General features: G+C 45.3%; 1 protein-coding gene across 2 annotated transcripts in view; it reads left to right on the top strand.

Moving 5' to 3' along the window:
* The window catches only part of LOC124550668 (rhotekin-like), a 481,694-nt gene that overhangs the window by 80,502 nt on the left and 374,357 nt on the right, over window positions 1-26,835 (top strand). The window contains exon 1 of one of the 2 annotated variants that reach the window (XM_047125395.1): window positions 25,761-26,103. The exons of the other annotated variant lie outside the window; for it this stretch is intronic. Within the exon in view, the coding sequence (XP_046981351.1) occupies window positions 25,909-26,103 (195 nt within the window). The 5' untranslated portion in view covers window positions 25,761-25,908. Of the gene's footprint in view, window positions 1-25,760; window positions 26,104-26,835 lie in introns of those variants that run through there. 2 annotated transcript variants of the gene reach the window in all.

The raw sequence follows: 26,835 nt of genomic DNA, 5'->3' as shown, positions 1-26,835 counted from the left end.
GTGGAGAAGCTGCTCTTGAATATTCGCCGAATGGACAGGTCTGCCCGTTCCCCCTACTTAAATTCCATTGAGCACGTGCTGAATGCATTGAGGAGACATATTCCAGCCTGTCCACATGCACCAATGACCACCCAGAAGTTGTCAATGGCGCTGGTGGAGGAATGGAACACCTTACCACAAGAAAAATGGTTCAAATGCCTCTGAGCACTATGGGACTTAACTTCTGTGGTCATCAGTCCCCTAGAACTTGGAACTACTTAAACCTAACTAACTTAAGGACATCACACACATTCATGCCCGAGGCAGGATTCGAACCTGCGACCGTAGCGGTCACGCGGTTCCAAACTGAAGCGCTTACCACAAGAACTCCTTACTATCTTTGGGAGCATGTCGCACAACATGCTTTGCCATGGGGATCACGCACATTATTAAGAATCATGTTCCGTCTTCTGTAACGTCGAGGGATCGTCAAAAATCGCGGTGACTTCATCGTAGTCATTGTCTTTGAATAAAAGTGTTGCTTTTGATCGTCTCATTGTGGATTTCCTTCAGTTACCTTGTGTACTACCCTGTAGCTATTATTTCACTGTATGGTACAAGTTTCATCAAGCTACGAGGTGTGACAATAAAATAATGAGACTGATTTTCTTTGCAAGATGTGGCAACCCTGCAGACTTGCGTAGGCACAATATCTTAGACCTTGGTCTAGCGTCTAAAAAAAAAATGGTCAAATGTGTGTGAAACCTTACGGGACTTAACTGCTAAGGTCATCAGTCCCTAAGCTTACACACTACTTAACCTAAATTATCCTAAGGCCAAACACACAGACCCATGCCCGAGGGAGGACTCGAACCTCCGCCGGGACCAGCACACAGTCCATGACTGCAGCGACTCAGACCCCTCGGCTAATCCTGTGCGGCAAGCTGCTTCTGGTCCAAGCGGCACATCGATGCAACTGCTCAGTCGTGAGTTGATCTGTAATAAGTTAACATGTGTTTGTGTCTTTCATCACGGAAATGGAACTGCTTAATATTGTGCAACAGTATATTGACACACCCTGGTCAAGTTGACATCCGTCCATGAGATTGATGATTGTCCACTGTGGTCTTCATCTTCAACATTCGTTCTGCCAGAACTAAACATTTTGTGCAAACGAAAAACTTGAGCTCTTGACACAACCTTCTCTCCAAGAGACTTCTGAAATTGTCCTCTCGTTTTCACCTAAACTAACGCAAAAAGAAATGGCATACCCTTGCCCAATATTATTCAGTTCCATTTCTGTGACGAGAGACACAAACACGTGTTAACCTATTACAGCTCGACTCACGGCTGAGCAGTTGCATCGATGTGCCACTTGGACTAGAAGCAGCTTATACACAAAGGTCAAAGATACTGTGCCTACGCAAGCCTACAGGGTTGCCACATCTAGAAAAGAAAATCAGTCTCATTACTTTATTGTCGCACCTCATATATTACTTGGCAGTAACACATCATGCGAGGCTACTTTCATCCTTAAGTTTTGCACACTGGTTTATTTGTTTTCTAGTGCGAATTGCCACATTCCCTATGCTTGGGGTCGATAAAAATAAATTCTGAACCCCCATTCGGTTGTGGTACAAAAATACCTTGTGGATTCGTCAGTGTTAAGTGATGAATTTCATTGCCTGCAATCAAAAATCGAAGTAAGTACTCATATAGTTGACTTGTGTTATCAGGCTGTCCAGGTGCCATGTGAATACTGATAAGTCTAAAGATACCTTCATAGCACATCATTTATTATGTAAGACAACTCACAAAAGAATTTCACAGTAACAGCTTTTGTTGGACGTGTTTTCTCACTGTTGTCAATCTTCATTTGGGTGGCATTCACAAAAATATAAGAGTATTGCAGGTCTACACGACCTAGTACAACATTATTTCACTCTGCACTGCTATTTGGCGGCCCTCTAATATCTAATTATAGACTTCTGTCGAACCACCAGTTTAAGGGAAGTAAGGTCACCAAATAGAAATATAAACGTGAAGTTAACAATAGAACTGAACTGTCTGAAGACTGTTGTTGTTGTGGTGGTCTTCAGTCCTCAGACTGGTTCGATGCAGCTCACAGTAAAGTTGTAATTTCCCCTTGCTTTCAGCCGTTCGCAGTTCCAGCACAGCAAGGCCGTTTTGGTTAGTGTTACAAGGCTTGATCAGTCAGTCATCCAGACTGTTGCCCCTGCATCTACTGAAAAGGCTGCTGCCCCTCTTCAGGAACCATACGTTTGTCTGGCCTCTCAACAGATACCCCTCCGTTGTGGTTGCACCTACTGTACGGCTATCTGTATCGCTGAGGCACGCAAAACTCCCCACCAACGGCAAGGTCTATGGTTCATGGGGGGGTCTGAAGACTAGTGCTCTTTTAATTTATATTTGTATTACAAGAATTTTTCTTTTTGGTTACAGCTTCCGCCTTTTATGGAAAAACATTTTTTTTTGTTATCCAAACATGTTTCGTCACCTCTGCGCCATCATCAGTGGGTTTTGTTTATTGAAAACTGTAAAAAGTGAACACATTTTGGGTTGTAACTGTTCTAACTAAACATCAAGGGATGTGCTACATCGTTTGGCTGCAGCTGACAAGCTATCAGTGCAGGACGCCATACAGATGGTCCTGCAAAATCATATAATGTAAAATCACGGTAAGAAGAAAAACGAACAGAAACTCTCTTTAGGCCTCACTTTGTAGATCAGTTACAACCTAAAATATGTTCCCTTTTTACAGTTTTCAATAAAAAAAATCACTGGTCATGGCACAGAGGTCCGAAACATGTTTGGATAACAAGAAAAACAGTGTTCTTGCATAAAACACACGAACTATACCCAGTAATTTAACTGCAAACACGGAAAGAAAGACAAGAGCTGCAGATCCAAAAGATGAAGCAATTTTTCCCTTGCATATTAAATTTTTCGAGTGTATATTAAAGTGATACTAGTCATACTTGAGCCCAGTATAATTTCCATCGCTTTGTCTGTGATTTTTAGCAAAATAAAATACATAAAACATTTACGAACTTTAAAACGACTGTGTGAAGTGCCTCGTATAAGAAATTTTCGTGCTGGTTCCAAAACTGGTCTGGAATTTCGCAGGTCTGTTATGTTTCCTAAAGTATGGAAAATTTAATGTTGTGATTTATATTTTAGCAATATTAATTCAAGTGATTCGTTTGATTTAGGCTACAGTGGCATGTGTAAAACATGATCTCATGTCCTCCAGGATCAGTCAAACAAAATGTTACTTTTGAAAACGGCCGTTTAACTGAATTTTAATATTGCACAACTTTCTTTGTTATTAAGTGATATAATTTTGGAATCAGCCAAATGACTATGTCCGCTATGAAACCTATTAGCCTGTTATGCTCTTTCGTTATTACGGATCCCCAAACCACGGTAACAAAATATCAGGTGATGAATTTAACAGGTTTTAACATTCTAAATTTGTTTCAGGAATCCTAAATGCAATGTCAGAAGGATGGCATGATATCTGGGGAATCAGCAAGCACTCAGGAATGTTGTACTGTTGTTATAAATACATTTTATGCACAACAAAAATGGAATTCACGTGGGAGGGTTAGAGAGTTTATTGCTAGGTGTCGTGATAACTTTGTTTCGATAATCGATAGCCAATTATGAATTTATACAGGCATGGTAATGTGGGCTGGTGACAGTGCTAGGTGTGGGCGGAGACCGGAAGTCGCTAGTGTAGCTACGCAGCGTCCCATTCCTAACTTCAGCAGCTACTTGCAGTGTTCTGTACTACATACATTTATTTCGAAAGTAAGGCATGTTGAAAACGCCAACACGTATTGAGATGAATCATCTTACTGTGCTACCGGTACCAATTTTTACCATTAAGATTATTCGCAGACACAGAAACCATCACTTTATCACCCGTCTGACTTAGCAAATGACAACTGTCTCCGTTTTTTGTCCTTTGCACTACAATATCTTATTTTTCATCTGAACATGTCATATCCAAGTAGGTACCCTCGAAAATAACATTACTATTTGAACTGGTGCTTCGTAACAATGTCACAATCTCGTGTTGATACAGTTTTCGAGGGAATTTATCCAGAAATAGATATTTCAGCTGAAGAATGAATTAATCGAGTGCAAAAGCAATTACTCGGCACAAACTGAGCCCGTTACTAGAGACTGAGGGAGATGGTTTTAAACGATTAGCTACGCGGCCGTGTCCTGTGACTCATCGCTATCTTCGCCAGCGGAAGGACCCACGCGTTTTCTGTGCTTCCGCCGTAGCAGTCTCACTGCGACACATTTGGTATGGCTGTCTTTTACACCGACAAGCACGCAAGTCGATTTTTATCTGGAAACATGTCCTGTGTTTTGAGTTGTGAACAGAAGATTGTTGAGTAAATTTTAAGACATTGACGGGGTGTGTCTTTCTTCCTAAGGTTACGAGGGCAATGGGAACAGCGGTTTTTCTGTGTTTCACAGTGACTGAGTCTTCCTTCTTTTTTTAAACAACCAGGCACTCTATTCTATTTGTATTATGTTTTCTTTTTATTTATTTCAGGGTATCTTTAAATTCGTTATTGTTTAACTATTGTCAGACACACACAGAAACACACACATCACACACACAAACACACAAAAAGTGTTACTAGTATTAGATCTGACTACATAATATGAGCCAATTTACTTGCTGATAAATATCGGAACAGAGAACCAAAGTTTACGTTATTCGATCCTAGGATTTTATACGAGTATATGGTCTTTAACCGACAACTAAATCGATGTTTGATTTTTTCAGTGACTAGCATTACCCCCATACACCGATCAGCCATAACATTATGATCACCGACCTACCACCGATATAAAACCGTCCAGCCGATAGCAGCATCACCTGGCGAGCAATGATTGCTAGACAGACACACGCACGGTGCATGTGGAATCACTGAGCATGCTATCCGCATGTAGAAGGAAAGGTGCGCGATCTACGAGGTTAATCCCAAAAGTAAGGTCTCCTACTTTTTTTAAGTACATAGACCTGTTTATTTCTGCAATGGTTTACGTCAGTTTACAGATTGAATATTTAGCTATTTTTCTACATAATCACCATGTCTGTAGATGCAATTTTGGAAACGCTGTGGCAGTTTTTGTACGCCCATGTCATACCAGCTCGCCGCCATGCTGCGAAGAAGGATGCCGCCACTGGCATGATTGTTGCTTGGTCTCAGGTGTTAAGTGGTATGCCCAGGTTTCGTCACCCGTGTCCAGAAAGTTGTCCTGTTCGGCTGCAAGGCGGTGAAGAAATGCGCGGGAAGCATAAACTCGTTGCCGCATGTGGTCCTCAGTCAGCATGCGTGGCACAGATCTTGCACACACCTTCCAGTAGTTCAATGTTTCCGTTAAAATTCTGTGAGCGATGCTCCGGGAAACATCAGGAACCAACGTGCAGAGATCATCTAGGGTGATCCAGCGACCTTCGCATATGCTCTACTCGACCCTCAACACTGTCTCCTCAGAAATTGACCGTCTCCCGCTCCTTTGTTCGTCGTGAATTTCGGTCCGACCAGCTGCAAACTCTCTACACCACTTACGAACATTTTTGACATCCATGCACGACTCACCATACACTTCAGTCAATTGGCGATGGACTTCAATCGGCGAGTTCCTTTGCGTTCAAAACCCCAATAACTGCGCGTAATTGCCACTTGGCGGTAACATCCAACGGGAGCTCCATTCTCAACGGCTGGCGAAGCACTCTTCATAACAGTGTGACCAATTGCCACACAAAGAGAGATCTGTACTTATGAAAAAATAGGAGACCCTACTTTTGGGGTTACCCTCGTATCTGAGTTTGACCAGGGCAGATTGTAATGGCCTGCAGACACTGCAAGAGCATTTCGAAACTGCTCGACTTGTCGGGCGTTTGAGGAATGCTGTGATGAGTGTCTTCGACATGTGGTGAATCGAAGGTGAAACCATGTCCAGATGTCGTAGGGTTGGGCGGCCATGCCTCATTACAGATGTCGGACGTCGTAGGCTGGGCGGACTGCTAAAACAGGACAGGACGCAATCTGTGACGGAACTAACATCAGGGCAGGGTACATGTCTGTCCGAACTCACAGTGCACCTAACACTCCTAACGGTCGGCCTCCACAGCAGACGACCCATGCATGCGCTAATGTTAACACCACGAGATGGGCAGCTACGACTGAAATGGGCACGTGACTTTGGGCACTGGTCGTTACATGGCCTGATGAATCCGGATACCTTCTTCATCATGCCGCCTGGAGGGCGCGAGTGTCCAGGGGAGCTCGTTCGAGGCACCATGACGACCAGGTAGTATCGTATTCTTCATGACGGTTATGTTTCCGACAGCAGTGGCATTTTTCAACAAAATAATGCGCCTCGTCACAAGGCGAAGAGCGTGATGGAGTGGTTCAAGAAACACAGTGGCGAGATCCAGTTGATATGCTGGCCCCCAAACTCACCAGATCTGTACCCAGCGGACACATCTGGGATGTCATTGATCGTGGCGCCAGAGCTCATCGCCCTCCGCCCCCCCCCCCCCTCTCCCTGGAATTTACGGGAATTCGGTAACTTGTGTGTGCAGATGTGGTGTCAGCTCCATCCAGCGACCTATCGAGGCCTCATTGCTTCCAGACTACGACTGTCGCCACTGTTATCCATGCGAAACCGTGGACATACCGGCTGTTAAATAGGTGGTCGTAATGGTCTAGCTCTATCAGTGTATAACTGACAGAGTGAATCACTTCTAAGTTTAGAAGAAGGAGGGGACATACAATCTTTACTTGGATAGTGAAGAGACTGAACTGTGGTTTTACATCATAGTTTGAAGTGATGAGTTGTCCAGATAATGGTGCAACGTTCTTTTGATTTCATACTCCACATTTTCTGAATTTTGTTATGCTTAATCTCAATTGGACACTTGTTAGCATTTAAGTAGAAACTGTGGTATCTATAGCCACGACGCCACAACGTAGGTGCGCGCTGCTAGGTTGGCACTAGGACACCGACGACAGCGCCCTCTAGCCGGCGCTCTGCAGCTCTACGAGCTCCGCTCCGGATCCGGCCCATTTGATGCCGAGCAGACGACCAACAACCAACATCGTTTCATTTTCATAGTGGGCGAGCCACTACAGATTTTGCCTGTGTAGCGTTTGTGAGCTTTGCTACGTCCGGCTTCGCACCCACGTGCTCCTCAGTGCAGAGTTAGGTATTCACGTTTTTATGTATTCAAGTTATTATTGTTGTGAGATAGTAAAACCACCTTTACCTTAAAAACCGTACCGGGAGATTTTTAGCTCACCTGCTCCTACTCGCTTCCTACATTCGGCCTACCCTTCAGTTTACAGGAGCAGACCCACCCGCCGCCTAGCAGGCGGGATACAAGAGAAACCACACCACCCGTAACAGCAGTGCACTGCAAACCTTTCATGAGTATATGAATTTCAGCATCAGTTCCAAAGGACAAGGAAAGAGTAATGTTGTTTACCTGTCAGCAGAAGAGCAGAGTACATGCCTCAAAAATGATAAACACCAACATTTTGATACAAAAATAAGAAAAAAACTAGGCTCAATAACTGATGTCGCTGCGTATGTTAGATAGGATTCAGTATTTGACTTGCCGATTTTGACATACATTTTTTAAGTATTCAATTATTTCTCATCGTACCGCACAGAAGATCTGCTTCATTTGTTCCACACAAAATACGTGAAAATTTCTGCTCAGAAACCAGTAGGAACAGAAAATTGCGGGTTACTGTTGTTGCGCTACCAATAGAATAAACTTTGTTTCTAGTGAACCTGGCAGCTGGACTACGTACCTTGACGTATGGTGTATGGTACACACGGAACATTTTACTCCAAGAGCAAGAAAGCTGGGTTCGATTCCCGGCGGGGTCAGGGATTTTCTCTGCCTCGTGATGTCTGGGTGTTGTGTGGTGTCCTTAGGTTAGTTAGGTTTAAGTAGTTCTAAGTTCTAGCGGACTGATGACCATAGATGTTAAGTCCCATAGTGCTCAGAGCCATTTGAACCAGTTTTTGAACTAAGAAAGTTGTCAAATGGATTCAATGTTTTCCTGTTATGTAAAATACAGTTACATGTGCTAAAATGCAGTTACATGTGCTAAAATGCAGTTACATGTTCTAATGATGTTCAGAAGTTCTTCTGGTTAGGGTTTATTATGATGGTCTGGAATTCAAGTATATGTGAAACAAATCACTTGTCTCTGATGCCTCATAATCGCTATGTGCATTCTTTTAGAGCTGCATTCTTGATCGCACAGTCGTATGGGTAATGGTTCACATGAAAATGTGTAGTCGAATTTGCCAGTCATAAGGTATAAATAAATGTTCTTTGAATAGAAATAGCATTGCAGAAAAAATTATTTCGTTTAATAAATACGTATAACTTTATTTCGCCTACTTCAGTTTCAAAGCAAAACTGCGCTTCAGTCAAAACCATATTCCTAGATTTGTGTTTCACGCGTTGTCTGAGGACCACATACTCCTGTTGTCTGTACCGTAGCACTTGTCTGTACTATCTTTATAGCACATGTAGCTGCGTTAATAGGAATCACAGCACTTTTGACATTGCGAAATTTGTTTGTTGCAGGTGAGTTGACGTCTCCGTAAAGCTGAAGTGTTACGCTCCTCTGCACGTGTTCGCAGCACACTTGGAGGTAAACAATACTTTCTTACAGAATACCTTCTCGTTAACAGATGAACTACTTCATTTGAGACACTTACATAGAAGCATGTAGCTTGCCTTTCTCTCCTTACTGATTGCTTCAGATGGCCGTGGTGTGTAATTTATGGGACCATCGAACGTGTTGTGGATCAATCCTGATGCATTATCACTCAATTACCAGCCATAATTCGCGGAGGCTTGTTTTGAGTTGGTTCCATAGCACTCATCTCGGGTTCAGTGGTGTCCCAAATGTGGCAGCGCACTACCATTTAAGAAATTAAATAGTCTACACAATGCCTCATCGTTTGTTTGAATATTACAAATGAATCATAAAAAAATGAGAGGCGACCAGGTGGTTTTCAATCAGCCCAACACAAAAACTATAGTTTGAATCGTTCGATAAAAATTACTTATGATAATGGCAACAAAGGATTGAGCCGATAGCAATGCCACCTGTTTGTTAGCAAAATTAAAGTAGTGGGACTGCAAAATTAAGTCGCCACATATATCATTTTTCAATGATCGCCATGTTTTCTTCTATCATAACTTATACTTTATGTGATTTATTGGTAGAGTTTGAGAATGGATTGAGGAATTTTTAGCGGATAGGTTTCAGCAAATTTTCTTAAACAACGAGAAGCCATCAAATGTGAAATGGTTGTAGTGATATTATTTTTTATGGCAATACATACAAATTATTTGGTGGGTAACGATGAAAATTCCATGAGACTGTTCGTAGACGACGTTATTTTACGTAGACAAGTCGCAATGCCAGCAAACTGTATGGAAATGCAGGGAGACCTGCAGAGGAAGCGACATTCAACTGACTCTCAGTGTTTTGCACATAAATACATTGAAAATTACATTGTTCCATAAAACATTGTTCCATAATACATTATTCACTCAATCAGTGGAATGTTATAACTGTGAAATACCTAGGCGTAAGCAGCTAGGACAATTTAAGGTGGAAAAGTCGTATAAAACTAGTAATAAAAAAAGCAGATTCCCGACTGGAAGTCATTGGAAGAAATGTAAGAAAAAGTAATTCACCCATGAAGGAAGTAAGTTACAGAATACTTTTTCTACCAGTTCTTGAGTATTACTCATCAGTTTGCGACTCTTACACATTAGCGCCTTTCTTAGCAATCATATACAACCGCTCACTTGGCGAAAGGTCTGTTCCTAAAGACGAAAGTAGCACAGGTCACACCAATATTCAAGAAAGAAAATAGACCCATTGAATTACAGACATTGCAGTAGGATTTTGGAGCATAAACTGTACTCGAACATTATGAATCACCTTGAAGAAAATGACTTATTGATACATAACCAACATGGATACAGAAAATATCGTTCTTGTACAACACAGGTAGCTTTTTATTCCCATGAAGTAATGAGCGATGTCGACAAGGGATCTCACATCGATTCCATATTCCTAGATTTCCAGAAGGCTTTTGATACCGCTCACAAGCGACTATTAATCAATTTGTGTGAATATGGAGTATCGTCTCATTTGCGTACTGGATTCGTGATTTCCTCTCAGAGAGGCCACAGTTCGTAGTAATAGACGGTAAATCATCGAGTAGAACAGAAGTGATATCTGGCGTTCCGCAAGGTAGTGTCATAGGCCCTCTGCTGTTTCCGATTTACATAAATGACTTAGGTGATGACCTGAGCAGCCCCCTTAGATTGTTTGCAGATGACGCTGTAATTTACCGTCTAGTAAAATCATCAGATGATCAATTCCAGTTAGAAAATGATCTAGAGAGAATTTCTGTATGGTGCGGAAAGTGGCAATTGGCACTAAACAAAGAAAAGTGCGACGTCATCCACATGGGCACTAAAAGAAATCCGATAAATTTTGGGTATACTATAAATCGCACATATCTAAGGGCTGTCAGTTCGACTCAATACACTACTGGCCATTAAAATTGCTACACCACGAAGATGACGTGCTACAGACGCGAAATTTAACCGACAGGAAGAAGATGCTGTGATATGCAAATGATTAGCTTTTCAGGGCATTCACACAAAGTTGGCACCGGTAGCGACACCTACAAGGTGCTGACATGAGGAAAGTTTCCAATCGATTTCTCATACACAAACAGCAGTTGACCGGCGTTGCCTCGTGTAAGGAGGAGAAATGTGTACCATCATGTTTCCGCGATTGCGGTTTATCGTATCGCGACATTGTTGCTCGCGTTGGTCGAGATCCAATGACTGTTAGCGCAATATGGAATCGGTGGGTTCAAGAGGGTAATACGGAACGCCGTGCTGGACACCAACGGCCTCGGATCACCAGCAGCCGAGATGTCAGCCATCTTATCTGCATGTCTGTAACGGATCGTGCAGGCACGTCTCGATCCCTGAGTCAACGTTTGTAAGACAACAACCATCTGCATGAACAGTTCGACGACATTTGTAGTAGCAAGGACTATCAGCTCGGAGACCATGGCTGCGGTTACCCCTGGCGCTACATTAGAGACAGGAGCGCCTGCAATGGTGTACTCAACGACGAACCTGGGTGCACGAATGGCAAAATGTCATTTTTTCGGATGAATCCAGGTTCTGTTTACGGCATCATGATGGTCGCATCCATGTTTGGCGACATCGCCTTGAACGCTCATTGGAAGCATGCATTCGTCATCGACATACTGGCGTATCACTCGGCGTGATGGTATGGGGTGCCATTTGTTACACATCTCGGTCACCTCTTGTTCGCATTGACGGCACTTTCAACAGTGGAAGTTACATTTCAGATGTGTTACGACCCGTGGCTCTACCCTTCATTCGATCCCCTGCCAAACCCTACATATCAGGAGGATAATGTACGACCGCATGTTGCAGGTCCTGTACGGGCCTTTCTGGATACAGAAAATGTTCGACTGCTGCCCTGGCCAGCACATTCTCCAGATCTCTCACCAATTGAAAACGTCTGGTCAATGGTGGCCGAGCAACTGGCTCGTCACAATACGCCAGTCACTACTCTTGATGAACTGTGGTATCGTGTTGAAGCTGCATGGGCAGTTGTACCTGTCCACGCCATCCAAGCTCTGTTTAACTCAATGCCCGGGCGTATCAAGGCCGTTATTACGGCCAGAGGTGGTTGTTCTGGGTACTGATTTCTCAGGATCTATTCACCCAAATTGCGTGAAAATGTAATCACATGTCAGTTCTAGTATAATATATTTGTCAAATGAGTACCCGTTTATCATCTACATTTCTTCTTGGTGTAGCAATCTTAATGGCCGGTAGTTACCTAGGAATTACAATTACGAGCAACTTAAATTGGAAAGACCACATAGATAATATTGTGGGGAAGACGAATCAAAGACTGTGCTTTGTGTGCAGAACACCTAGAAGATGCGACAAACCCGCTAAAGAGACAGCCTACATTACACTTGTCCGTCCTCTGCTGGAATATTGCTGCGCGGTATGGGACCCTTGCCGGATAGAATTGACGGAGGACATCGAAAAAGTGCAAAGAAGGCCAGCTCGTTTCGTATTATCGCGGGATAGGGGTGAGAGTGTCACTAATACGATACGCGAGTTGGGGTGGCAGTCACTGAAACAAAGGCGGTTTTCTTTGCGTCGAGATCTATTTACGAAATTTCAATCACCAACTTTCTCTTCCGATTGCGTAAATATTTTGTTGATACCCACCTACGTAGGGAGAAATGGTCCAAATGGCTCTGAGCACTATGGGACTTAACTTCTGACGTCATCAGCCCCCTAGAACTTAGAACTACTTAAACCTAACGAACTTAGGGACATCACACACATCCATACCCGAGGCAGGATTCGAACCTGCGACCGTAGCGGCGTCGCAGTTCCAGATTGACGCAGCTAGAACCGCTCGGCCACAACGGCCGGCGTAGGGAGAAGTGATCATCATAATAAAATAAGAGAAATCAGAGCTAGAACGGAAAGATTTAGGTGTACCTTTTTCCCACGCGCCATTCGAGAGTGGAATGGTAGAGAAGTAGTGTGAAAATGGTTCGATGAACCCTCTGCCAGGCACGTAACTGTGAACTGCAGAGTAACCATGTAGATGTAGGCCGCCTTGACCAGGTGCGCCAACGCCACTGCTGTCTCGTGTGTAACTCAACAGGCTCCTAAAACTTTGAACCAAGATTTCTCAGAAAAACTCTTCATATCGACTCGCTTTAGAGCGGTATTTGCTGGACATGTGTGTGCTGTAGTTGGGTGTGTGCCTCCCCTGTCAGTGAGTGTTTGGTGGCGCGGATGTCGCCACGGTCCACGGCCGCCGTGTGCTGAGGTGGGCTGGCGACGCGTTTACCTCTGGGAGGAGACCGGAAGGCGCTCGCCCGGTGTGACACGATGTGGCGCCACCTCCTCTTCTCTGTTCTGTTCTGCTCTGCTGTCCCTACCCGCCTACCCGACCCTCCACTGTCGTATTACGGAAACTGCTTCAGCGTGTCGTGTTTCCATTACCTGGCGTGTTCACGTCCGGCAACACATGGGCCGATCTAACTGGCAGTGAGACACAGGTCAAGACCCGTCCCCAAATCAAAAACTCGTGTGCTACGCAACATGAAGGTTAGCTGCCCTCGAAACTTATACGTGACGTTTGTTTCTTTAATTCATTTCTTTATAGACCTGTGTTGTTTGAATAATTTACTAACTCACATCCAATCGAATGAAGTCCTTTCCGAGCACTAACAAGGGAACCTCCCCATCCCACCCCCCTCAGATTTAGTTATAAGTTGTCACAGTGGATAGGCCTTGAAAAACTGAACACAGATCAATCGAGAAAACAGGAAGAAGTTGTGTGGAACTGTGAAAAAAATAAGCAAAATATACAAACTGAGTAGTCCATCTGCAAGATAGGTAACAACAAGGATTTGTGAGGTCAGGAGGCCGGCTGCGGTGGTCTAGTGGTTCTAGGCGCTCAGTCCGGAGCCGCGCAACTGCTACGGTCGCAGGTTCGAATCCTGCCTCGGGCGTGGCTGTGTGTGATGTCCTTAGGTTAGTTAGGTTTAATTAGTTCTAAGTTCTAGGGGACTGATGCCCATAGATGTTAAGTCCCATAGTGGTCAGAGCCATTTGAACCATTTTGAGGTCAGGAGCGCCGTGGTCCCGTGGTTAGCGTGAGCAGCTGCGGAACGAGAGGTCCTTGGTTCAAGTTTTCCCTCGAGTGAAAAGTTTACTTTTTTTATTTTCGCAAAGTTATGATCTGTCCGTTCACTCATTGACGTCTCTGTTCACTGTAATAAGTTTAGTGTCTGTGTTTTGCGACCGCACCGCAAAACCGTGCGATTAGTAGACGATAGGACGTGCCTCTCCAGTGGGAACCGAAAACATTTGATCGCAAGGTCATAGGTTAACCGATTTCTCCACAGGAAAACACGTCTGATATAATCTATACGACACTGGTGATGGCATGTGCGTCACATGACAGGAATATGTTGTCGACCCGCCTAACTTGTACGCCGGCCGGAGTGGCCGAGCGGTTCTAGGCGCTTCAGTCTGGAACCACGCGACCGCTACGGTCGCAGGTTCGAATCCTGCCTCGGGCATGGATGTGTGTGTTGTCCTTAGGTTAGTTAGGTTTAAGTAGTTCTAAGTTCTAGGGGACTGATGACCTCAGATGTTAAGTCCCATAGTGCTCAGAGCCATGTTTGAACCTAACTTGTACACTTGGCGAATGGGTATAAAGATTCTTCTACCTTGCCCGATTTAGATTTTCTTGTGGATGTGATGATCACTCTCAAAAAAGTGATGAAAACATAACAGTTTGTCACATAAATTGCAACAAATGAATGCAACAGTTTCACAGTCGCACAGTTTTCCCTGTGCTCTGTCAAAACATATGTTTTTAACGTTTTCAATTTTTCCGTTTAGGTGTAGTGTCCCCATACTACGGCACAGTTACCTCGCATCGGACGGACGGACGGACAGATGATAATTGTCTGAAAATAGAAAATTGAACTTTCCACTCGAGGGAAGACTTGAACCAAAGACCTGTCGTTCCGCAGCTGCTCACGCTAACTACGGGACCACGGCGCTCCTGAGCTCACACTATCCTTGATGTAGCCTATCTTGCGCATGGACCCCTCAGTTTGTATATTTTGCTTATTTTTTTCAAAGTTCCACACAACTTCTTCCTGTTTTCTCGACTGATATGAGTTCATTTTTTCAAGGCCTACCCACTGTGCCAACTTATAACTAAATCTGAGGGGGGTGCGATGAGGAGGTTCCCTTGTAAGCATCGTGTCGGAGCACGCGACTGGGGCAACAACAGCAAGTCAGCAGTAGCCGAACGCACCACGCAGGGGGCCCGGGTTCGATTCCCGGCAGGGGACGGGGTGTTGTGTGTCCATTTTCCTCATCATTGACTCGCAAGTCGCTGATGTGGTGTCAGCTAAAAAGGACTTGGAATACGGCGGCCGAACTTGCCCCTAGTGGGGCCACCCGGCCAACAATGCTACACGATCATTTCATTTCCCCTGACAAGTGCCATTTTCGTGACCTCATCGCGCTGGCGGCAGTTTGTCGCCTTCGTGCAGCACTGGTATCCATCGATTTCACCAGTGCGTTTGATCGCGTTCGACACCCATTCCTCCTCATGGTGGAGACACGTATGGGGTTCCCATTATTCTTTGTCGATGCCATTCGCCGGTTACTTCTTCCCGCGGTCTCTGTGGTACAAGTTAATGGGAGGCTTGCAGGACCGATTCCTATATGCCGTTCTGTGCGCCAAGGGTGTCCTATGTCTACTTTACTATGTGCCATTGCACTTGAGCCCCTCATCACTGGTCTTAGCTCTAGACTGCAGGGTCTCACCTTACGCAACTGCACCTTTCACTGCAGGGCTTATGCGGACGACCTCCTCTTTCTCACCTCCTCCTACACGGAACTCAATGACACCATCCAAAGGACCCATCAGTATGGACGTCTTTTTGGTAGCAATCTTAATGTCCGTAAATGATGCACATTGGGCTCGGCCTCCCGGCTATGGTACCGACCCCACTCCCAGTCAGTACCACCCTTCGTTACTTGGGTATCAAATTTACGAGCTCCACACAGCGCACAGTGGCCCTCGCTTACCGGCGGCTTTTGCAGTCGATTCGGCACCATGTCCGCGGTGAAGAGCACCGTAACTTAAACCAACTCCAAGGTGTGTCATATGTCATCATGTATGTCGCCCGTAAACTGGTACACGTCGCCCAGATCCTCCCAATACCGTTAGTCCTTGACCTCCGCATCCAATCAACCTTTGGATATTTCGTGTCAGCAGGGGCACTTTCCAATGTCCACTACAACACACTAATACCGCCTCCTGCAAAAGGTGGCCTCGGACTCGTCAACGTGCGGGCACGACCTTCTGCACTCTTTGTCCATACTATGTTGCGGCACTGGCGGGGGCCGATCCCGTCCTTATCACGCAGTTTGGTTCCAATGGCTCTGAGCACTATGTGACTTAACTTCTGAGGTCATCAGTCGCCTAGAACTTAGAACTAATCAAACCTAACTAACCTAAGGACATCACACACATCCACGCCCGAGGCAGGATTCGAACCTGCGACGGTAGCGGTCGCTCGGCTCCAGACTGCAGCGCCTAGAACCGCACGGCCACTCCGGCCGGCTCACGCAGTTTCTTATATATCCTCCGACCAGCTTCTCTCGATCCACCGATCAATGTGGCACCTACTTCTCCATTAGTGTACCACGTCGCCAATTGTTTCATAGCACTCAGCTACGTTCGGGCCGATCTTCCAGTCACCCGTCCTCCCCGTACAAAAGATTATTATCGTTTGCTTTTGCTGTCCAACCCTTGCGAACCCATGGTGCTACAGCTCCCTTACATTAACTGGCGAACGGTTTGGGGGTGTGTGCATGCACCATTTTCACCGTTGTCTGTGTCTACACTCTGGTATGTTTTAGTCTATGGCAAATTCCCGACTAATAGTCGATTTTATCGCTTAGGACTGGCCACCTCCCCGCTCGGCTCTGACTGTCAGCTCGAAGACACTGACGAGCACCGTCTTACGTGCCCCCTCAAACGAAACGTATGGTTCCTCATCCAACGAATCGTGAGCTTTTACCTCCGTGCCTCGCCAACGACGGTAACCCCAGATTTCTTGTTGTTGCCCCAGATATTTCACTACCGTCTTGCTAAACACCATACACTCATCTGGTTTCGAGGACAGGCTTTAGAATACCTCTTTCAGAGTGGTCCGCATACAGTCCTTGACTTCTGGTACAAAGTTGTGACCGCGCATAGCACCCTCACCCGAAAACCATCTTCCGGCCAAATTTTTGCCGGTTATCTCCGCAGCGTCTTCCTTAACCCCCCCCCCCCCCCCCCCCCTCAAAGTTGGGGTGTGCCATGCCTATCCGTCACATGATGCAACACACTTTACCCACGTTCTCATGCATCGACAAAAAAAAAGTGAAAAGACAGACTATGTTATATTTTGTAGTATTTAATGTTTTTCTAATATTTTTGTTAAACTGAAAATCATGTATATGTTTAAATTGTACCTTGAAGAACCGTTGCATTGTGTGTATATATAAGTACTGTTAGTTTGTTCAATAAAGATTATAGCACAAAAAAACATCAATCGGCCGCTTGTGTTCGTCAACCTTCGGCTACCCTAAACCCCGCTTCACCGGCATAAACAAACGGCTCCAAGAGAACTGGTGTTTGGCGGTGACGCCTAGCTGCAGGGGAGCGCTACCCACTGTCCTTTAAGCAGTCCACCTACCTGGATAGTTTTCAGTGTGTCTGTTCCTTGACTCTGCGATGATAGATATTGGTTTAGCCGACAAAAGTAGCGTTGACAATTTCGACTAAATACCTACCACGCAATGGCCACATAACTCCAGCACTTGGGCAGTAGCTGAAAGTTAGTTAAACTACTGGACTTCGAAATTCTTTCATGATACTCGTTTGAAAAAATATCTGAAATTTTATTGAAGCTGGTTTACTGTCTTTAAAACACGTAAAATGGCTATAAGTCCGTATTTATTATCCCGACATCATTATGCAATGTTAACGACGTCTCTGTTACAAGCGCATACCCAAAAGCAGCCAGAAGATATTTAGTCCGACACGATATTTTGAACGTCCTAAACAGTCACCCACGACCACTTGCCAGTTTACACATTCAGTCGTTCAGCAGGCTTCTTGTACAGAAGTGTTCGCCATAATGTCTTGTTATCTGCACGAAACACGCAACGCGGAGTTTATGAACGACTTGAAATGTTCACGCTCGTATATCTCCTAAAATATATCTCTCAGACTTTCAAAAAATACTCAGTACTGTAGTCACTCTTCGTCAACGACATGAAAACCGATCAGACTCGCGAATTTCTTCATTTTGGTAGAAATTTTATGAGCGCGGTTCAACATAGTTGTTTACCAGAAGACCAGCGTCTATCGCGATTCATAGATGTGAGGCACAAAGCCCTACTCAAACGCGTGGGAAATGCTGAATTGAAATCTCGTTATTCCGTAACTAAATAAAATTTAATGAAAATAAAATACGATTTCCCTCCACAAAGTAAATTACTAATAAATTTGATAATCAACGCCCCTTCTGGCTGCCTTTTACAAAATCAAGCTAGATCGGACGTACATTACATCACAAATTCCCCTACTGCACAATAAGTTTCTCAAACATACATTTACAGAGTTTCAGTAAAATATCACATTCGCAAGTTACATATGTCTTCCATTCACTCTCTGACTCTCCAAAACACGAGGAAACAATAATTCTGAAAAGTACTTTTAATTACGTCAGAAATATGTGGTACTGAAACTAAAGAAAATTCCAGAAAATTAGATTATATAAACTTACCCTCTTGGTTGTAGTTTCAATTGATACTATAGTTGAATACATTACAGTCCCTAACTCCGTTTCACAATGCCAGCACGGTTATTATGTGTTTTACGTAAAAAATTATATCTCCGAAAATATTGAAGTTATTGATTTCAAATTTTAACAGTATGGTTGTGTTATCCGTATAATTTGATAGACAAAGTATGAAAATGGTCGATTAATATTTAATAGCAGTTCTTCAGATTCGTAGAGAGTATGTGTAACGTGTTGCACACAGCATCAGTCAAGTACACGGCTCGCTTGGCCCAGTAGCCGGCGCCAGCCGTGGCAGCGTGAGGATGTTCCCAATTAATTCAGAACTTTTTGGCCAAACACAACACGCTGTGCTTTGTCAGCATCCCTGTTCCCCTGACCCAGCACCGACTGATTTCTGGATTTTTCCAAACTGAAAAAGCCTCTGAAAGAGACCAGATTTCAGAGCAGGGAAGACATTACGCGGAAGTCGGTGGAGCAGAGCTGCGCATCATACCAAAAGATGCTTTCCAGCGATGCTCCCAGTAGTGGTAGCTCTGTTGCGAGAGGTGTGCAGAAACTGAAAGGGACTGCTTTGAAGGAGACTAGTATCATCGCAGCTGTAAAAAGGCTGACTTTATAAATAAAAGACGGATAATTTTCAACAGCCCTCGTACAGGCATCCCGAAGTCGACTGTTAGTTAATAATTTTTTAAAGAACACAGCTGCAATGACAATCAATGTGAATAAACATCTGTCAGTCTCTGTGGCTGTTGATTAAAGTACATAAAAATGTAGCAGTCTGCCAGTTTCTGGCCAGCGTCTGTGGCCGAACGGTTCTAGGCGCTTCAGTCCGGAACCGCGCTGCTGCTACGGTCGCAGGTTCGAATCCTGCCTCGGGCGTGGATGTGTGTGATGTCCTTAGGTTAGTTAGGTTTAAGTAGTTCTAAGTTCTAGGCGACTGATTACCTCAGATGTTAAGTCCCATAGTGCTCGAAGCCATGTGAACCATTTGAACCTCATAGAATGTTGCCGTTTATGTTATCGACTGTGTGGTAACACGTTCTTTGACATTGTCATTGTTACTGAATTTGTGAGCATTGAGGAACGTTTTCAGGGGTAAAACGAGATAGAAGTCGTTAAGGCTCGGTTCTGACCACTATGGGACTTAACATCTGTGGTCATCACTCCCCTAGAACTTAGAACTACTTAAACCTAACTGACCTAAGGACATCACACACATCCATGCCCGAGGCAGGATTCGAACCTGCGACCGTAGCAGTCGCGCGGTTCCGGACTGAGCGCCTAGAACCGCTAGACCACCGCAAGTCGTTAAGGGCGAGGTCCAGGCAGTACACGGTATTGTCAAATTAGCTCTAGCGAATATCCAGTAATAGTTGTGTCTTGTTCGTAGTGTGGGATTGAGCAGTACGAAACAAAACAGCACCGCTTGTGAGATTCTGGTTTGCGTGGTGCCGTGACATACGCGTCTCATAGTAAACATTTGCAATTATTATTTCACCCCAGTCTCTTCCGCAGTTAAACGCTGCACCACCTAATGAGCAGTATAAAGTTCGAATAAAATTGTGTTTCGTAATAGGCCGCATCATTATGAACACTAAAAAGACTAAAATGCCGAGGTTTCGGCCGTCTTTGCAGCGGTTCTCCTCAGGATGAATAACTTCTTTGCAGCTGCCCTCTTCAGGTCGACTAATTGCAGGCTTGTGGTGATGATCTTCCATTAAAAGCCGGCCGAAGTGGCCGTGCGGTTAAAGGCGCTGCAGTCTGGAACCGCAAGACCGCTACGGTCGCAGGTTCGAATCCTGCCTCGGGCATGGATGTTTGTGATGTCCTTAGGTTAGTTAGGTTTAACTAGTTCTAATTTATAGGGGACTAATGACCTCAGCAGTTGAGTCCCATAGTGCTCAGAGCCATTTTTGTCTTCCGTTAAATGATGTCTTATGTCAGTTGGCCAGTGGCTACTGACGGCACATTCTCAAACATCGATGATAAAATCTTCTCGGGTTGACTGCCGTATGTGTTGTTTTCTAGCAACGTTTCAGCAAGTTACTTACTTGCCATCTTCAGGCGAAGAAACTTGCTGAAACGTTGCCGGGAAACAACACATTGACTCGGCTGTCAACCCGAGAAGATTTTGTCATCGAGATTCGCTGAGAAAGTCTGCATTCTCATTCTCAATGTCGTTGCGCAGTTGTCCGTAAAGGTCGCTATGGAGAAGTGGTTGGTACGGTAGCTGTTACCTGGGGGTACTGTGGCACCGAATCGGCAGATTGTACCCACGGATGCTGTATAATGTGAAAGCATGAAATTTATCGAAAACTACTCACGTTTTCAATTTACCCGTTATGAGATACCGTGTAGGTGTGCGATGGGATTAAAGCATCTCTGACACAAACCATTTTAAGTTTGTGGAGGAATTTGTTTCCTGTGTCTGCTAAAGAATATTTGGGATCCAGATGTTGAGGGGGGGGGGGGGGAGGGGGGACATGATAAAAGACACACATAAAATATCTCAGCCACGGAGAGAAAGGGGGAATCATTAGGGCCTGCTGCTGTAAATGAACCAGCACCACACGTTCATCATCGGGGAGTGAAATCGACAAAAACGGTCGCGCGGCTGTTGTGTGTTTTTGGTAGTGGATGCAGCCGTCGCCTCGCAGCAAGTACACGGGGCGTAACGTGAGAAGCGAGCAGCGTCCCCCCCCCCCCCCCCCCCCCCCACCCCACCCAGTTTGAAACCTACACTGCGTTACTGAGTACGGTTCTGCATCTACATGCCATTTATATACACCGGAAGCCACCATACGGCGCTTGGCGGAGTGTATCTTCTACCACTTCTAGTCATTCACTGTCCTGTTCCAGTCGCAAATGGAGCTAGGGTGAAGTAACTGTCTGTATAGCTCCGTACGAGCCCTGATTTCTCTTAGCTTACACTCGTTCCCCATTCGCGAAATGTTCGTTGGCGGTGATGGAATTGTCCAACTGTCAGATGCAAATGCCTCTTCTCTAAGCTACTTCAACAGTGTTCCGCCCAAAGAACGACGACTGCCCTCCAAAAATTCCCATTCGATTTCACAAAGCAGCTCCGTAACACTGGCATTCTGATAGAAGCTACTACTAACAAATCTAGTAGCACTCTTTTGAATTACTTCGTTGTGTTCCTTTAATCCGACCTGGTGGGGTTCCCAGACACTCGAACAGTACTCAAGAATGTACAGCACAAGTGTTCTTTACGCAATCTGCTTTACAGATGAACTACATTTCCTCAGAATTCTCCCAATAAACCATAATCAACCATTCTTCCTTACATGCTTGTTCAGTTTCATTCCTCTTTGCAACTTTTGTAGATATTTAGCAGAAGTGTCAAACAGAAAATCACTAATACTGTATTAGAACATTAGATGATGTTTCTCTATTCATCTGCATAAACTTACAATTTTCTACATTTAGAGCAAGCCACCATTCAGCACACGAAACAGAAGCTGGGTTGGGGGGGGGGGGCGGTGGGGGGGGGCGGTGGGGGGGGGGGGGGGGAATGCAGTCAGCTATTGTGTGAGGACGAGCACTTGTTTTCGGCGCGCTATCCATATATTTGTTCATATTATTTATTTTAAATTTGACATGCCGATGACCTTCGCATGCATATTTGTGATGTGACACGTTACATAGCACAGGTGGAGGAAATTATCTGAGTATGCAGAGCAGGATCTGGAGATAGTAACGTAGTCTCACCAAAACTGGTTATCGAACTAAATACTTTACCAGCGATTTTGACTTTTTGAAGCTTTTTTAGTTTATTGTTCAGTAGTACTTTAACGAGTTGCTATGTAATTTATTCAGATCATCTGATGACGACTTGGTGAAAAGTCGAAACTGTTATGATAACACTTTGGTGACGTCGGGCTGAAAAAAAAAAAAAGAACATCTTGTGTAAGAGAGCCGCTGTGTTCCGCTATCGCAGGATGCCCAGTCTGCCTAGATGTAGTTAGAATCTAGGGGAATGGAGTGACGTTAAAGGAGGCATAGAAAGGTCCAGAGCAAAAAACATCAGACTGGTGGATGTATCCAACGAGAATGCAAGAACTACAGGAAGAGTGTTCATGGTGTAGGAACGAGTACGACCATGCCAGAGAAAGAGAAAGGAACTTAAGAAAAGCCAGTTGTGTAATCGTAGCTGCAGAAACGAGCAAATCCATACAAATTATAAAAATGGGTGTACGTATAGATGTATTTTTCACATCTCCTAAACCACAGGACCGATTCCAACCGCACTTCGTACACATCTCACTTACTGTCTGCAAAGAATCACCGTGGGATTAGGAACCACCATTCTATCAAAAGGGTGAGGGGTGGGGGTGAAAAAGTAGTGCACCCACGACGCGCGAATACCCATACTGTAGTCGTCCAGTATTTGAGAATGATAACACTTGGAAATTAGCAACAAACCTTACACATAATTTCAAATCCCGACGAAACTTTTTCTCGCTGAAGAGGGAAAAAGGAAAAAATAGTTTATTGTTTACTAGATTTTCGCTGTTCATACTGTAATACTGCCGATTGAATCACGACGTTTTAATTTCTTTCTGAAATGAATTCAAATTCGTGTGGCCAGGTCGTCCCGGCGAGTAGACGCCACTTCGGCGACTTGCGAGACCATGAGGATGAAATGATGATGATGAAGACGACACCAACACCCAGCCCCTGAGGGGAGAAAATCTCCAGCCCAGCCGGGAGTCGAACCCGGGCCGCCGCTGTGACAAACCGGCGCGCTGTCCACTTTTTTTTCCACATTGTTCGTTGCATTTGTTCGGTGTTGATGTCCCATAACACCCCTTCAAGTTCAGTGTTGAGCCGTTGACTCAGTTTTTTATTACAGAGGACAGCTAACCGCCTGACTGAACACACTGAGCTACCGTGCCGGCTTCCACTCAGCTACTGTGGCAGACAATTTGTTATTCATTTCCTACTAACTGTGTTCGTGATACATTCGGCAGACAGTATTTACCACTGAATGCGCGAGAAAAACCACATCATTGTACGTGACTTAGTTCAGAAGATATCATATCGCAAACGCAGAGTTCCGTGAAAAACTCCCGCATGTGCAAGACATTTGATGGAAAGAGGGGATAGTCACAGGTAGGAGGAAGAGGAGGAGGAGATGGATAGAGAGAGGGGAAGGGGGGCAATGGACACAAAAAGGAAATAGGAGGAGATGGACAGAGACGGGGAGGGGGGGGGGGGGAACAGATGGGCAGAGAGAGGGGGAGCAGGAGATAAAAAGACAGAGAGGTAAAAGGAAATTAAGGGAAGACGAAATGGACAGAGAGCAGGGAGAGGAGGAGATGGCCAAAGAAAGGAAAGCGGAAGGAATAGGCACAGAGAGGAGGAGGAGGAAGAGGAGAAGAGATGGACAGAGGGGGTGGAGCAATGTATAGAGAAAAGAAAGAAGAGGACAGAAACAGGGGATGAAGAGATACACAGAGAGGAGGGAGGAAGAGATGAACATGTAGAGAGGGAAGAAGAAAAGGACATGGAAAAGAAAGAGGAGATGCACAGAGAGAGTGGGAGGAGGAGATGATCTGAGAGGAGCGGCGGAGATGAAATGAGGTAGGGCAGGGCGAAATGGAGGGGAGAGGAGGAGATGGACAGAGAAAGCAAAGAGGAAGACGGACAGAGAATTGAGAGGAGGAGAGTGACAGAGGGAGACGAAGAGATGGAATGAAACGTCCCCTTAGAAAAATTAATGAATTACTGTGCTGATAAATCCCTACGTTATTTGATTTTCAAACAGCTGAGCAAAACTGAACGTACTCAGACATTCACTAAAGTGACACACAATATTTTTAGCGCAACGCAATCTGACTTTCAGTAATCCCTACAAAACAATGGCCCTGACTAACAATAATCTATACCTTTCATTAATTCTTACCTCACAAAAATCTTCGTTACTCGAACTACTGCAATACAGCGAGCGCCACTACTGCCAGCTAAATAAAAGATTCTAACTACTGAAGGCACTAACTACTGATAGGCATAGTTAGCAAATGAAAGATTTTGATAGAGAACAAACAATATATTTACCTTAATAGTGTTCAAAAGTCTTAATTTATATAGCAGTTCATGACATCCAGTTTTACAAATTTACTCTTTCTGGTGGACACAGGTCCAGATCATCCGCTCTCAAAACTCCACCATCTCGCCCCCCCCCCCCCCCTCACATCCTCCACTGCTGGCGGCTCACCTCCAACTCTGCAACGCTCAACGCTACGCGCTGTTCGCATGCAACTGCCCAACACTACAATAGCGAATATTCCAACAATGCCAACCAGCCACAGACAGCACAGCCAGTGATTTTCATACAGAGCGCTACGTGGCGTTACCAATAAAAAACCTAAACAGCCTACTTACAGGAATTGTCGGGGGGGGGGGGGGGGGGAGATTAGATTGACAGAGAGGGGGACGGAGAAGACGAACAGAGAGACGTGCAGGAAGAGGTGGACAGAAAGTGGGGTTAGAGGAGGTAGACAGAGACATAGGAGAAAGGAGGACATGGACTAATGGAAGACTGGAATAAATGCATACTCGGGCAATGCTGGGTACTGGACTAATGATATGAAATGATCGTATGGCATTAATACCCGGCAGTCCGCACCTGGGGAAGTTGCAAGACTTTTCAGATGACGCCACACTGGGCGACTGCATGTTGATGATTATGAAATCATCACCCAGTCTCCGAGCGGAGAAAATCTCCGACCCAGCCAAGAATCGAAACTGGACCTGCTGCATGGCAGTAAGATGCGCCGACCGCTCAGTAAGGGGGCTGGAAACACAGCTAGTTAATAAATAAAAGGTGACAGAATTTGCGATGTGCTACTGTGCGCGCACTGTAAGTAACCACTCCCCGCGGGCGATGCTCCCGGCGTTAGGTGTGTGTTTACGTCTTTCGGAAGATGCCGGTACGGAGAAGACCTCGTTGCTTACAGCCTAGACGTCGGTGGCGGCGCGAGTCCTTTCTCATTTAGATTCCGAGAGCGCGTGAGCGGTAATAGAACGTTATTAGTGGCCCCGGCTGGCCCGCTCATTCGCGTGACAGGGCGGCCCGTGCGCGACGTCGGAGGCGGTGCCAGCGCCGCGAGCGGCGGTCGCGCGAAGCTCGAGCTGGGCGGCGAGCGGGCGCGCTCAGTTTGCGCCCAGCCGCCGTCGTAAGTGGACGCGTGTGACACCTCAGCGAAGCGAGCCGCCCGCGCGCGCCGACAGCCGACTCTTCTGCGGGGCCGCGTTGTGATGTGACTGAAGAAGGGCGACGACGCTACGCGACCGCGTGCTCCGCCTGCCGCCGCCGCCGTCATGGACTCGTGCCTGCCACTGGCGGCACTCAGCCTCCGGGATGGGGGCGCGCGATCCGCCGCCAGGCCACTCTCGCAGGGCGCCCACTCGCCCAACGGCAACCACCTGCAGCCGCCGCCCGACAACTGCGGGCGCATCGAAATCCTCCAGGACCTCGACCTCTACTACATCAGGCAGATCGCCCACAACCTCAAGGTAAAGCTCCCAGTGCCGCCGCATGTTTGTAAACATTGGACCCTGCTGCACCGTGGACCCTTGCCGGCACTGATACCTCTCGAGCTCGTGACCAGACAGACATATCGCCCGATTGGATCTCAGATGCATCTGCGATATTGCCTTTGCAATAAAACCATACTAACTTGGAAAAAAAAATCGGCTAAAGTGCGAGTTGGACTCTCATACTGCTCCTCCAATGCGAGTATAATCAAGTGTAGAGACACTGCATCCACTCTCGGAATCGAAAATCTCGACGATTTTTGCCTGTAATCGATATTGATACTGGCAAGATATCGGCCTCAGGAATTCCAACACTTCCGAGAATGTTTTAATTTCACGTCCGATAACTAAAAACAAATATTTTTTCGTGTTATGTATTTACAAATTAACAATTTTTGGATTTTTTTCCTTTGATTATACATTGAAACCTTACTTCTTGCCAAATTCCATGATTCTAGACCTTTGGGAAGTACACTATAAGGTTCGATGAGTGAGTTTTCGAATATCAATATACGTTACATAAATGGCAGTATATTTTGGCTGCATTAACTTGAAAGCTAACGTTTGTTATACCGCCAGGAGACCATAGATCTAAGTATGCGACATAAATTGAGCCTGATTGGTGTATTCGTTCCTGAGAAAAAATCGTCTTAACAGACGGACCTGATAATAAATGACTAAAAATTTTCTTGTGGTACGATTACAAATCGA

This window comes from Schistocerca americana, chromosome 1 (genome assembly GCF_021461395.2).
Source record: "Schistocerca americana isolate TAMUIC-IGC-003095 chromosome 1, iqSchAmer2.1, whole genome shotgun sequence".
Lineage (NCBI taxonomy): Eukaryota > Metazoa > Arthropoda > Insecta > Orthoptera > Acrididae > Schistocerca > Schistocerca americana.
This window is presented reverse-complemented; position numbering and strand designations above follow the sequence as displayed.